The sequence below is a fragment of the Myotis myotis genome, unplaced genomic scaffold (genome assembly GCF_014108235.1).
Source record: "Myotis myotis isolate mMyoMyo1 unplaced genomic scaffold, mMyoMyo1.p scaffold_m19_p_9, whole genome shotgun sequence".
Lineage (NCBI taxonomy): Eukaryota > Metazoa > Chordata > Mammalia > Chiroptera > Vespertilionidae > Myotis > Myotis myotis.
In genome coordinates this window covers 20,369,684-20,381,831 of record NW_023416401.1, presented here as the reverse complement: position 1 = coordinate 20,381,831, position 12,148 = coordinate 20,369,684, and the positions used below count along the sequence as shown (strand labels likewise).

The 12,148-nt window shown below is 42.6% G+C and overlaps 1 protein-coding gene across 5 annotated transcripts in view; it reads right to left on the bottom strand.

Annotated features, from left to right (window-relative positions):
* Window positions 1-12,148, bottom strand: part of ACTR5 (actin related protein 5) — a 38,505-nt gene that overhangs the window by 7,861 nt on the left and 18,496 nt on the right. Inside the window, exons 9-11 of one of the 5 annotated variants that reach the window (XR_004969785.1) lie at window positions 10,871-11,114; window positions 7,880-7,953; window positions 1,508-2,499 (exon numbers count right to left, since the gene is read on the bottom strand). Coding sequence is in view for 3 of the 5 variants with exons in the window: in XM_036321108.1 (XP_036177001.1) it covers window positions 2,387-2,499; window positions 10,871-11,114 (357 nt within the window). In the remaining 2 variants the exon portion in view is untranslated. Of the gene's footprint in view, window positions 1-1,506; window positions 2,500-6,419; window positions 7,954-9,053; window positions 11,115-12,148 lie in introns of those variants that run through there. The other 4 variants (XM_036321108.1, XM_036321110.1, XR_004969784.1 and 1 more) reach the window with 4 other exon arrangements.

The following is a 12,148-nucleotide window of genomic DNA, read 5'->3' as shown; positions in this document are numbered from 1 at the left end:
GGAGACATATGAATAAAACTTTTAAAGTCAATTATGTTGCATAAGGACCTATGTAAAGGAAAAAGGCACATTCCCATTTTTGGCTAGAAGATTCAATAAAGAAAAGATGCCATCTTTCATCTCAATCTATGCTTTTAATGGGATGCAAATAAATATTCTAACAAGGTTATCTTGGAACTTAACAAACTGACTTCAAGAAAAGTCCCAGGGGGAAAAAAGAGAGAAATCTGGGGAGACAAACTCTGCCACCTCTTAAAGTGTATTACAAAGTCAGATGAATAATTCATTGTGAACTCAGGAATAGACAGAGAGATGAATGGAGCAGATGGGTGAGTCTGAAAGTAGACCAAAATATATAAGGTTATTTAATAAACAATAAAGGTGGCATCTAAATCAGTGGACAAAAGATGGATTGCTCAATAAGTATTGTTAGCGCAATTTGCTAGTCATCTGAAAAGAAAATCAACTGGAGGCCTACCACAAACCTATGGCAAGATAAATTCCACCTGGATAAATGAATCATGGTACATACATACAATACTGAGCATTGAGAATGAACGAATCATGGCTACATGCAACATGGATGAATATTAAAGACAGTGCTTAGGAATGCATAATTAGGTGGCAAAACCACAACAAGCACAGAAACAAATGCTATAGAAGTCCACATAGTGGTTACCAACAAGGGGAAAGGAGCAAATTGTGATCAGGAAAAACCATACTGGGGGTTTTAGTGGGGGTAGCAATGTTCTGTTTCTTGACCATTATGATTATGCAGGTGCTCATTTTACAAGTTATTAGGTTGTACCTTTCTATTTTATGCAATTATGTATGTTATGTTTTACATAAAAAGGTTTAAAGTAACTAAATATATGGGAAGAAAACATAGGGTTCCCCACCCCCCCATGCATTACCTATTAAACATAATATAAAAATCAGTCCTGGCCGGTGTGGCTCAGTTGGTTGAATATTGTCCCATGCAGCTAGAGGTCCCCAGTTTGATTCCTGATCAGGGAACATGCCCAGATTGCAGGCTCGATCCCTAGTAGGGGGGATGCAGGAGGCAGCCAATCAATGTTTCTCCCTTTCCCTTCCTCTCCCTCTAAAACCAATAAAAATGTATTATTTTTAAAAAGGGAAAGGAATATGGAAGCTGTCTTTGTGTCAATGTGGTGTGATCTCCAAGATATATTTTGTACTGTGGAAACATTTGGAGCAGCGGTCTCCAACCAGTGGTCCCTGAGGTCCAAAAGGTTGGCGACCGCTGGTGTAGAGTATGCTACTATTTGTGTAAAAAGCGCATGGGATGCGTATGCTGACTGCATCCTCGTGGTGTTGTTCATGTTTGTGACAGATACACACGCACATACATTTTTGAAAGATTAGAAAGCAGCTCCGTATGCAGTGGTATTGAGTGATATCCAAGACATATTGCTATATGACAAGCAAAACAAGGACAGTATGAGTATTGATACTTTTTTAATATTTTTAATGGAAAATGTCAACACATACGAAAGTAGAGAGAGAAAGATAATGCACCCTATGTAGCTATCCCCATATTCATGATAATGAACTCATGGCCATTCTTGTTTCTTTTTTTAAAAAAAAAAATAATTTTTTATTGATCTCAGAGAGGAAGGGAGGAGAGAGACAAAGAAATGTCAATGATGAGAGAGAATCATAGATTGGCTGCCTCCTGCACACCCCCTACTGGGGATCGAGCCTGCAAAGTGCCCTGACCAGGAATCTAACCATGACCTCCTGGTTCATAGGTTGAAGCTCAACCACTGAGCCACACCGGTCAGACGAGCCATTCTTATTTCATACATGCCCCCTCCCATTCCCTTGTACCCGACTTGATTATTTTGGAGCAAATCCCAGACACTTTTGTATGTATCTCTATAAGCATTCTCATTCATTCATTCATTCATTCATTCATTCATTCATTCATTCTCTCCCTCCTCCATAAGCACGTTACTTCTAAAAATAAAAACCCATCAATAATTCTTTCATATACTCAAATACCCAGACTGTGTTCAAATTTCCCTGATTTTTTCAGAAGCTTATTATTTTTTTAACAGTGATTTATTAGAATCAGGTCCAAACAAGATCTACACTTTGTGTTGTTTGAAATGTCTTTTAATTCATAGCCCTCCACTTCTTTTTATTCCTTTTGCAATTTATTTGTTAGGGAGGGAAAAAAGTTGTTTAATTTATAGCTTCCCGAATCCTGCCTCTTTCTTTCCTCTTGGCAATTTATTTGATGGAAGGAAGGAGAAAAGAAGGTTATTAGTCCTGGAGAATTTTCTGCATTCTGGATTTTGCTGATTGCATCCTCATGGCATTATTTGTCATGCTGGTGACAGATTTTACTCATTTGCTCCATTCAGGTCCTCTTCCAGCCTTCTCCATTCTGGTCTTTGCCCCCAGGAGACTGACCTGTGGGGGTTATATCAGCCAGGCTCTCTGGATTCTGTTGGGCTTGGCCAATAGGGAGCCCTGGTAGGAATGGGAGGGAGGGAGGAGAATGAGGTCACACTGTTTATTTCCCTGGCTCCCTCCCTGCTTTGTCTGCTTCATGACTGAAGGTGACAATTTCTCTCAAGACCCTTGCTCTACACAACTCCATCCCCTTCCAGTTCTGGTAATCTCTCCCTCCTACTGGTAAAGGCTTCTCTGCTGCTCATACCAGGATCCTGCACTACCCATCACACCCTGCCTTCCCTTTGAAAATACCCCCTCTGCTAATTGTGCTAATCTGAGTTCACCATCTGCTTCCTGGTAGAACCCTAACATACAATGTTTCTATGTCCCAGTATTTCCAGTTAAATCTGAGGGCTTGATCAGATTCAGGTTAAAAATTTTTGTAAAAATACTTCATGGATGGCCCAGCTGGCATGGCTCAGTGATGGAGTGTTGACCTATGAACCAGGAGGTTGGGGTTTGATTCCTGGTCAGGGCACATGCCCAGGTTGCGGGCTCAATCCCCAGTGTAGGGCGTGCGAGAGGCAAATCAATCAATAATTATCTCTTATCATTGATGTTTCTCTCTCCTTCTCCCTTCCTCTCTGAAATCAATTACACACACACACACAGATATATATATATATATGCATTCCTTTACATAAATGTAAAAAAAAATATTTCATGGATGATGTTCAATATGTCATATTGTTATCACACTAGAAGGAACATGCTATCCATCCATTAAAATGATCCCATCAACTTTTCACTAAATGGTGTTTAGATGTCGTGGATGATCATTGTCCCTTGCTGTTATCAGGAGTTCGAAAATGGTGGGATTCTATCATTTCTTCTTCATGTATTAGCTGGAAATCCTCTACAAAGAAAACTTCCCTTATCATCGATTTGGTTACCCTGGGGCACAGTTGGTTCAGGAAAGGCAGGATCAATGCCTGCTTCTTCCTCTTTCTCATTTTTCAAAAGGTATGACCTGGTTTCTCCAGAGGTAACCAATGATGAAGTCATGGATGGATTTTAAGATTTGATGTTTTATCGGTTCATTTTTATTCTTTCTGATGCTCAAATTGTCCCATTCCCTGGCCAGCGAGAGCCACTACAAGTCAGCTGCTGAGCTCTTTAGATACAGTCCCAGGAGTCTTCATAAGTCTTTCATACTTTCCTTGCTTCTAATGCAACAAGGCATTCCAGGCTCATCTTGTATAGTTCCTGCCTCGGAACTGGAATCAGCCATTTCTCCAAGGAGCCCTGGTTCCTTTTAATGAGAAATGGTACTTGAGAAGCCACAGTAGGCACGTCCCTGGACACTGAGCTGTTCGTTATTTCTAGACTGTATTTCCGCTAAGAAAATAATACTTTCAGAGAGAAGATACATCACGTGCTCATACTGATATTTGCGATTTAGCCTGGCCGGTGTTGCTGAATGGTTGAGTGTCGACCTATGAACCAGGAGGTCATGGTTTGATTCCCTGTCAGGGCACATACCCAGATTTCAGACTTGATCCCCAGTGTAGGGTGTGCAGGAGACAGCTGATCAATGATTCTCTCTCATCACCGATGTTTCTCTCTCTCTCTCCCTCTCTCTTCCTCTCTGAAATAAATAAAAAAAATCTTTAAAAAAAATAAAAAGAACTAAGGAAAGAATGTTCATGTGTCCAAACCACCAGACATCTGGAAGATTACCATCTCAGACCAATCCAGAGACTCAGAATGCAATACTATTTCTTTTCAAAGATGTAATTTTTACTATAAGAACTCTCAACCTTTCTCTCTTTTTTATTTTTTGGAACACTCTGAGTGCTTACCTGGTAGTATTTCCAATTTGTAAACCCTAAGACCCTTGAATAAAACTTGGTCATTTTCGATTTTGGTAAAGCCTCCTGATTCATTTACATTCAGTTGACACCATTAACCCGGCTCCCACGCAGTCTCCAGATGGTTGCCCAGGCTAGTTAAGGGCTGGCAGGATAAGCTATGCCCACTCCCAGCCAGGTGTTTTATCAAAATGCTATGCAGGCCAAGTGTGACAGCAAAGTGCCAAGCAGCTGAATTCATCTCCCAATTCTTGTCCACGTTAAGGAATGACTACCAAGAGAATCCCACTTCATTTCTTCTGGAACATTTCCAAGAGACTATCTAGCTAGGCCCAGGCCAGAAGCCATCCTCTGAAGCATTCCTAAGAATGTGCCAGCTGAGACTAGTGCCAAGGAAATGTTCTCCCACCCCCACTTTCCGATGCCAGAAAGTGAATGTACAGGTAAATACAAAAGATCATATTTTTAGATTTCTCCAGAAGACTGTTGACTAAGTAGTGTTAACAATGTGTTATGGCCCTAGCTGGTTTGGCTCAGAGGATAGAGCGTCAGCCTGCAGACTGAGGGTCCCGGGTTCTATTCTGATCAAGGGCATATGCTCAGGTTACGGGCTTGATCCCCATTAGGGGGTGTGCATGAGGCAGCCACTCAATGATTCTCTCTCATCATTGATGTCTGTCTGTCTCTCTGTCTCTGTCTCTCTCTGTCTCTCTCTCTCCCCCCCCCCTTCCTCTTTTAAGTAAAAAAAAATATGTATTTTTAAAAAACACACAAAGTATTATGTATGGGGTTTATAAACTAAGTAATAGTGAAACACATGACACCAATAACAAATTCCCAAAGTGGGAAATGAAGTTGTGGTAACATACTTACATGGTATGTGAAGGGTAAGAATTCATTCAAGGCAGATGGTAATAAGTTAAGGAATCATATTGTAATCTATAAGGCAACCACCAAAACATAGAGGCATACTTGGGGTAAAATGGAATGCTGAGAAATTACACATGGCTAAATGCTTTACTTTGGCCAGCGAAAGGTGTGATATATGTCACTTCTGGGTAGGCGCATTTCAGAGCCAAGACTTGGCTCTTGCTGTTCGGTTTCCTTGTTTTGTGTTGAGGCGGCAGGATCGCAGGATGGTGTGCAGTGATTGTGTGGAACAATGCATTCCCACACCCACATGCCACACACTCGCTGACATTCACTGGACATTCAGCATAAGAAATAAACTTTGTGTCAAGCCTCTGAGATTTTTGGTATATGACGGATACACTTGCATTCCTGGAATAAAACTTAGTCACCATGTATGTATTATTTTTTAAGGTGCCGGTGGAGTCTGTTTGTAAATAATTTACTTGTTTACTTCATTAATATTTTTAAGTTTGAGATTAATCTATGGCTTTGTGTGTGTGCAATCTATCAGATTTTGATAACAATGATATACTTGCTACATAAAAACAATTTAGCCCTGGCTGGTTTGCTTAGTGGTTAGAGCATTGGCTGGTGGACTGAAGGGTCTCGGGTTTGATTCCCTGTCAAGGGTATGTGCCTTGGTTGCAGGCTCGATCCCTAGCCCCGGTCAGAGTGCAAATGGGAGGCACCCAGTTGATGTGTCTCTCACATCGATGTCTGTCTCTCTCTCCCTCCACTCCTCCCTCCCCTCCACTCTCTCTATAAAAAAATCAATGGAAAAAATAGCCTCAGGTGAGGATAATAATTTAGATTACTTCTCTTGTTTCCTATGCTTGGAAAAAAGTTTAAAGAACATTGGAAACATCTATTCTTTAAAGGCTAATAGAATTCTACGAACTTAACTGGACCTGGAGCTTTTTTGAGGGGAAGCTCTGTGACAACTTTCTTAAGTTCATCTATGGAAATGGGTCTGTTTGGATTTTATATACCTCTACTAGGGTTAGTTTGGGTATGTTACATTTTCCTTAAAAAACTATTTCACCTAGATTTTTTTTTTCAGATGTATTTGCAGTTAATGATTTTACTCTTGTTTTGATAATTATTTCCTTATTATTTTGTGTATTTGTGCTTTCTCTTTCTAGCAGTTTTAAATTTTTGTTGTTTTTTTCCTAGTAGTTAAATTGTGTTGATTTAAAAACAAACAAACAAACAAACAGAGCCAAGTTTCTTTACTGTTCGGCTCACTGACAACCTTGAATTCCCTGGGATGAAATCTAAAACTGGCCCCCGGATCAACTGAAGGGACAGGCTAGTTCAGATTGGCAGGTGGCAGGTTTAATATGCAAGGGACCTTACATACAAGGCTTGCCTTGGGGCAGCCATCAGCCAGAATCTTAAGTTTATATAACTTAACAAGCTCAGTCATGTACAGTACAGAAAGATGGTCTCAGCAACACTTGATTCTCTCAAGGCTGCAACCTTGAAACAGCTCCAGCTATGGGAACCTACAGGTCCACCACCAAGGTCAACCAGGGGTCACATCTTCTCAATGGTCTCTAACACTTCTCATCTTTGTTTTCTAATTATCCTTTTATCTTTCTATAGTATATATTGCTGCTAGGAAGCCTGATGACATCTAATTTTTCTTTATTGTAGAAGCCACTTTGTCTTTTTGCCTGGAGGTCCAGAGGATTTCTTTTTTTACTAAGACCTTTCTCAGAGTTCACATAATTTTAGTAGGATCTTTCTTAAATTGACACTTCTGAGTCAACTTTCCCAAGTATGCACACAGTGTGTCTTTACAGTATTTATATTCAGGGTGTTTTCTTTTCATGGGGAGGAAAGTTTTATTGAATTACCATGCTAAATATTAATTTTGTTCCATTTTCTTCTAGTCTCATCAATATAAAATTCAATATAGTTGAATTTTCAACATTAGATTGCCTTTGCCTCTTTTTCTTGTCACTTTCTCTTATTTTCTCGTTCTCTTTTTTTCAGTTGAATATCTTCCCCTTGTGCATCTTGAATTTAGGTTTGAGATACTTTAATTCAATTCTTTGAGTTCTGTCAGTTCCCATTCACTTCTACCTGTTGTTTGGTCATCTCCAACAAGTTTTGCATTTGTGCTGTGCTGTCTCACTGCATTTGCTTGTCCAGTTTTTAATTCCTGTTGGAATGTTGCATTACATTTTTCTTCTACCTATAATGGCTTTATTTTAATATATATATAAGTATGTTTTACCTGCTGAAATGTTTGAATTTTCTGGTTTTGGTCTCTTCCTACTATATTCCCATAAAGATGCTGCAGTTTCATTGTATTAAGGTGGACATTTAAGCATGCTAGGTTTACCTAAACAATTAGCAGGAGGATACTGTAAGAAGCGGGGCAGGGAGAGGGTTTGGGTGGTTTTCTGTTTCTCAAGGACTCCCCCTCCTGGTGCTAGTGAGACACAGACTCATTAATACTTGGCACCTTTTGTAGACAGGCTTCCTCGGGTTCTGTTGCTTTAGTAAGTCTATCACCAGCCCCTGTGCTCTCCATTACACCCCCTCTGGCTTCTGAGGTGCCGAGCTCACCCCCAGAAGGGGTGCCTCACCAAGACTGTCAGTTCTGATCCTGTGCACTTTCCACACGCTTCTTCTCTACTCCTTCCCTGCCAGAGCCAGCTTACCTGGGTAAAGCTGTTGCCATCCAGGTGCTGATATTGCTAGGACTCCTCCAATTTATTGGCAAGTTATTTGTTTCCTTTAAAAAAAATTATCTTTATTATGTAAAGTATTACAGATGCCCCCTTTAACTGCTTCCCCATTAACCTCCTGCATATTTGCTTCTATAAGGCTTAACAACTTCCCACCTGCACTCACACTCATTCCCAGACTAACCTGCTCATCTGGGTGAGTTTCCTCGGGCAGCCATAACAAATTACCATAACTTGGTGCCTAAAGCAACAGAAACTTATTCTTACAGTGCTGTTTACCAAATCAAGGTGTCACCAGGGCCACCTCCCTATGAAGGCTCGAGGGGAGAATCCTCCTTTGCCTCTTCCTGCTGCTGGCGACTCCTGGTGTTCCTTGGCTTTTAGCTGCATCACTCCAATCTCTGCCTTCACACAGCCCTCTTCCCTGTGTGTCAGACCTTTCTCCTTTCTCTCATGAGGACACCAGTCATTGGATCTAGGTCCCCCCTAAAGGCTAAAGCTCTCAGTGGCTTCACATAGTAAGAATTTACGTGTGGCTCAGTGAAGAATCCTGTCACTTAAGGGCTTGGCTCCACGCTCCTCTCGGGCCTTAGACTGCTCTCCATGCAGCCTTGGGGAAAGAGGAGAGGGGTGCTCTTATGGGAGATTGATAGAAGCCAGCCTGGGAAATGGTGCACATCTCTTCTGCCCATATTCACTGGCCAGAACTCAAATAGCCACGTGAATAACTGCAAGGAAGGCTAGGAAATGTAGTGCAGCTGTGTGCCCAAGAGGAAAGGAAATATATTTAGTAAACAACCAGTCTCTCTGTGTACATCTTTTCTAAAAAAAAAAAATTTTTTTTATTGATTTCAGAAAGAAGGGAGAGGGAGAGAGAGATAGAAACATCAATGATGAGAGAGAATCATTGAAGGGCTGCCTCCTGCACGCCTCACACTGGGGATTGAGCTCGCAAGCTGGGCATGTGCACCGACCAAGGAATCGAGGCGTGACCTCCTGGTTCATATGTCAATGCCCATGCTGGCTGGGCTCTGTGTACATTTTTTAATACTATTCTATCATTTTTTGATTTTCTTGTAATGACTTAACCACAAAGTTCAGAAATGACAGACTTCATCTCATTCACTTAATCCCTTACTCATAGGCATAAAATAATCTTTGCATACTGTATTTGCATACCAATTTGGTTTCTCCATTTCTTGGGTTAGCCTTGTCTACCCATATTTTAACGCTTATTTTACTTTTAACTTCTACTCTCATACATTTTTACCTTATTTGTTCCTTTGGCAAAACTGTTTATTTCCACAGGTGCCAGTGGGAGGCAGGGACAGCATAAGTGGGCAGTAAGGGGATACCCCTACCACATTTTAGCCAGAGAAAGGAGCCCTGATGCCCCTAAGAGGCCACCCCTGAGAGCTGCCCTGATCTCCTCAATTCCCTGAGTCGACATGAACCCTTAAGAGGACAAACACCTGTTTGACTGATGTGTCCCAGCTTACCTGCCCACTGAGGGACCTTCCCCTTCAGGGCAGCTTGACCTCCATGGCCATCTTGACCACTCACCACTGCTGTTCAGGCTGTTTAAACTGCTGACGATGGGGAAAAGACTCCAGGTCAAAAAGCAATTAATCATTAATGGGTTGCCTCCTGCATGCCCCACACTAGGGACCAAGCCCTGGAAATGTGCTAGGAAAATATTTCTCACATGGAGGCTGCTTTTGCCTTCTTTGCATCTATCCTTTCTTAGCAGCTCATGGTTATTACCAGCTCATCAGTCCGTGGGCCCAAGCATGGACGGCCAGTGGCTCACTGGCAACGCGTGGGAGATCTTGGGTGGGCCCAAGTTTTCTTCCTTCTCCACAATCACCACTGCCCCCTCTTGGTCTTCAGTTTCTAGGCCCCTAAGAGTGGAGTTCCAGGTGCTCGCCCTTGGTAAACTGTCTGAGCAAACAGGTGCTGAGGTGGCCTCATCAGAGGCATCAGAGCTAGAGGCTCCATGGCACTGAAACGTACGGACCCTGAGACAGGACACTAGCATCTCAGGGGCCTTCTGGGCTCAATTACTGGGTGTTTGAGAGTTGAAACTCTTACCAAGCAATCTCTGTAAAAGAGAGCGGTCATTTGTCCACCTAAGATGGAGCTACAAAGGTGCAGGGAATGAGGTATGGCAACACTGAAAAGGCTACAGGAGTAACCTTCTCCAGCCCACTTCTTTCTTTAGAAAGGCCAGAAAATGTTACGCAGCCAAAACACACAAGCACAAAATTTTAAAAATTTGTAGGAAGGTCTCATGTGGTGGAAAAGTTTCCAGCAAAAAAAGTTTGAACAAAAGCTGGACCAAGACCCCATTTCTGCCCATTCAGAAGTGGGCACCACGCAGGCCCCTAACAGACTTACACTGTACACCTTGATTTCCCTCTTTGGACCCTTTTCTCTCATTTGAAAGAGGAAGTAATAGGAAAAGGGAAATATTCACAGCTCCTGAGGTTTTGTGGAGAACTCTGATTACATAAATATTATCTTTTTACATGTATGTGGAAGACCTCAAACTGCTGGGCATTCACACAACTTCTGAATAAATGTAGAAAAATATCTACACTGACAATATACATTTTAAACGTTTTCGAAAACCAAAAGGGATTTAAAATGCAGTAACAAATACGGGCATTTCTGTCCTCCACTGTCTTCATTTACTACTGTAGGCAGCGGACGCTACCGCTCATCTTGGTTCAACAAAGACACCAAGTCACTGGAAGTTTCTTCACTGCAGAAGCCCCCAGAGGAAGGGAAAGTTTTAGAGGGTAACTCCCAGTGTCCCTTCATGTTCTCCCCAGGAGAAATCCATCTTGCAGCCCAATGTTCCCAGTAGACTTGGGCCAGACACATCTAGCACAGTCACTGTCCTGCCACACTAGCCGACATGGCCCAAGATCCGAGAGGGGCCCCTCTGTTATGCCTGCTCACCAGCACTGCCTCCACTGGCCCCTGAGCCTTTGCCTGACGCCTGGGCTTCTGAGGAGCGTGAAGCCTGCTTTGGCAGGTGGATGGGGACGTAGATGTTGGAAGCAAAATGCTCCTTGAAGTACTCTCCTCCCTTCTCTTCATATTCTTTCCTGGTGATCCAGACGGCATCGTCATCCAGGTGGTCCAAGGCCCAGTCCCGAGCACCATACCAGGCGTCCAGCACAGGGTTAGAGGCAAGCTGAACCTGAAACACAGAGAACATTCACCAGAAGGCCGTCGCCATCAGGACTCAAGGAGTGAATGCTCAGCAGGCCCAGCCACATCCCCCTACTCTTCATCCCCAGAAATGCACACACAGGAGGACCCAATGAATTCTATCTCTGCACCCTCCAAACTCTGCTGAGCTGAAATGCCCCCGACTCTCCAAGTGACACAAGCATGCAAGCCCTAGCAGACTTGGCCTCACAGAACAGGCGGTGGTCAGCTAACTTATGAACTTAAGACCTGCCACTCTGGGTCAGAGAGGGACCAGTTGCCCCGCCCCCCTGCTCCAGTGATGTTAACCACAAGTTGTCAAATGGAGAGGGAAGCTGAGTTGGCACTCGGCCTGGAGAAAAGGCCTTCCTGGCCTCAATCCCCTCTCCGCAAGCAGAGGGGAGCAGAGGAAAGTGGAGCCTGATATGAGGCAGCTCTGGCCGATGGTGGCAAATAAGCCTCTAAAATGAGAGCAGAGAAGATGCTGCTCCCAAGGTGAGGAGAATGATTTATTCTCCATGTACAATCTTTCATATCCTCTGCCTTTTACTATATGCATGTCTTTCTTTTTCAATAAAATATATATATATAAAACACGATTCTCATTCTGCTTTTACAATTAAACATAAATGAAAGACCAGAAGGAAAGCCATAAAAATGTTTAACAGTGGCTATCTCCGAGTGATGAGATTATACAGTGATTTTTCTCATTTATACTTTACTTACTACTTCTGCAACCAGAAAACAAAATAATTAATGCTATTTTCAAAACAGCTGGTTAGCCCTAGCTGGTTTGGCTCAGTGGATAGAGCGTCAGCCTGTGGACTGAAGAGTCCCAGGTTCAATTCCAGCCAAGGGCACATGGTGGGGTTGCGGGCTTGATCCCCAGTAGGTGGCAGGAGACAGCCAGTCAATGATTCTCTCTCACTGTTGATGTTTCTCTCTCTCCCTCTCCTATCCTCTCTGAAATTAATAAAAATATATATTTTTTTAAAAACCACACACACAAGAAACAGCTGGTTA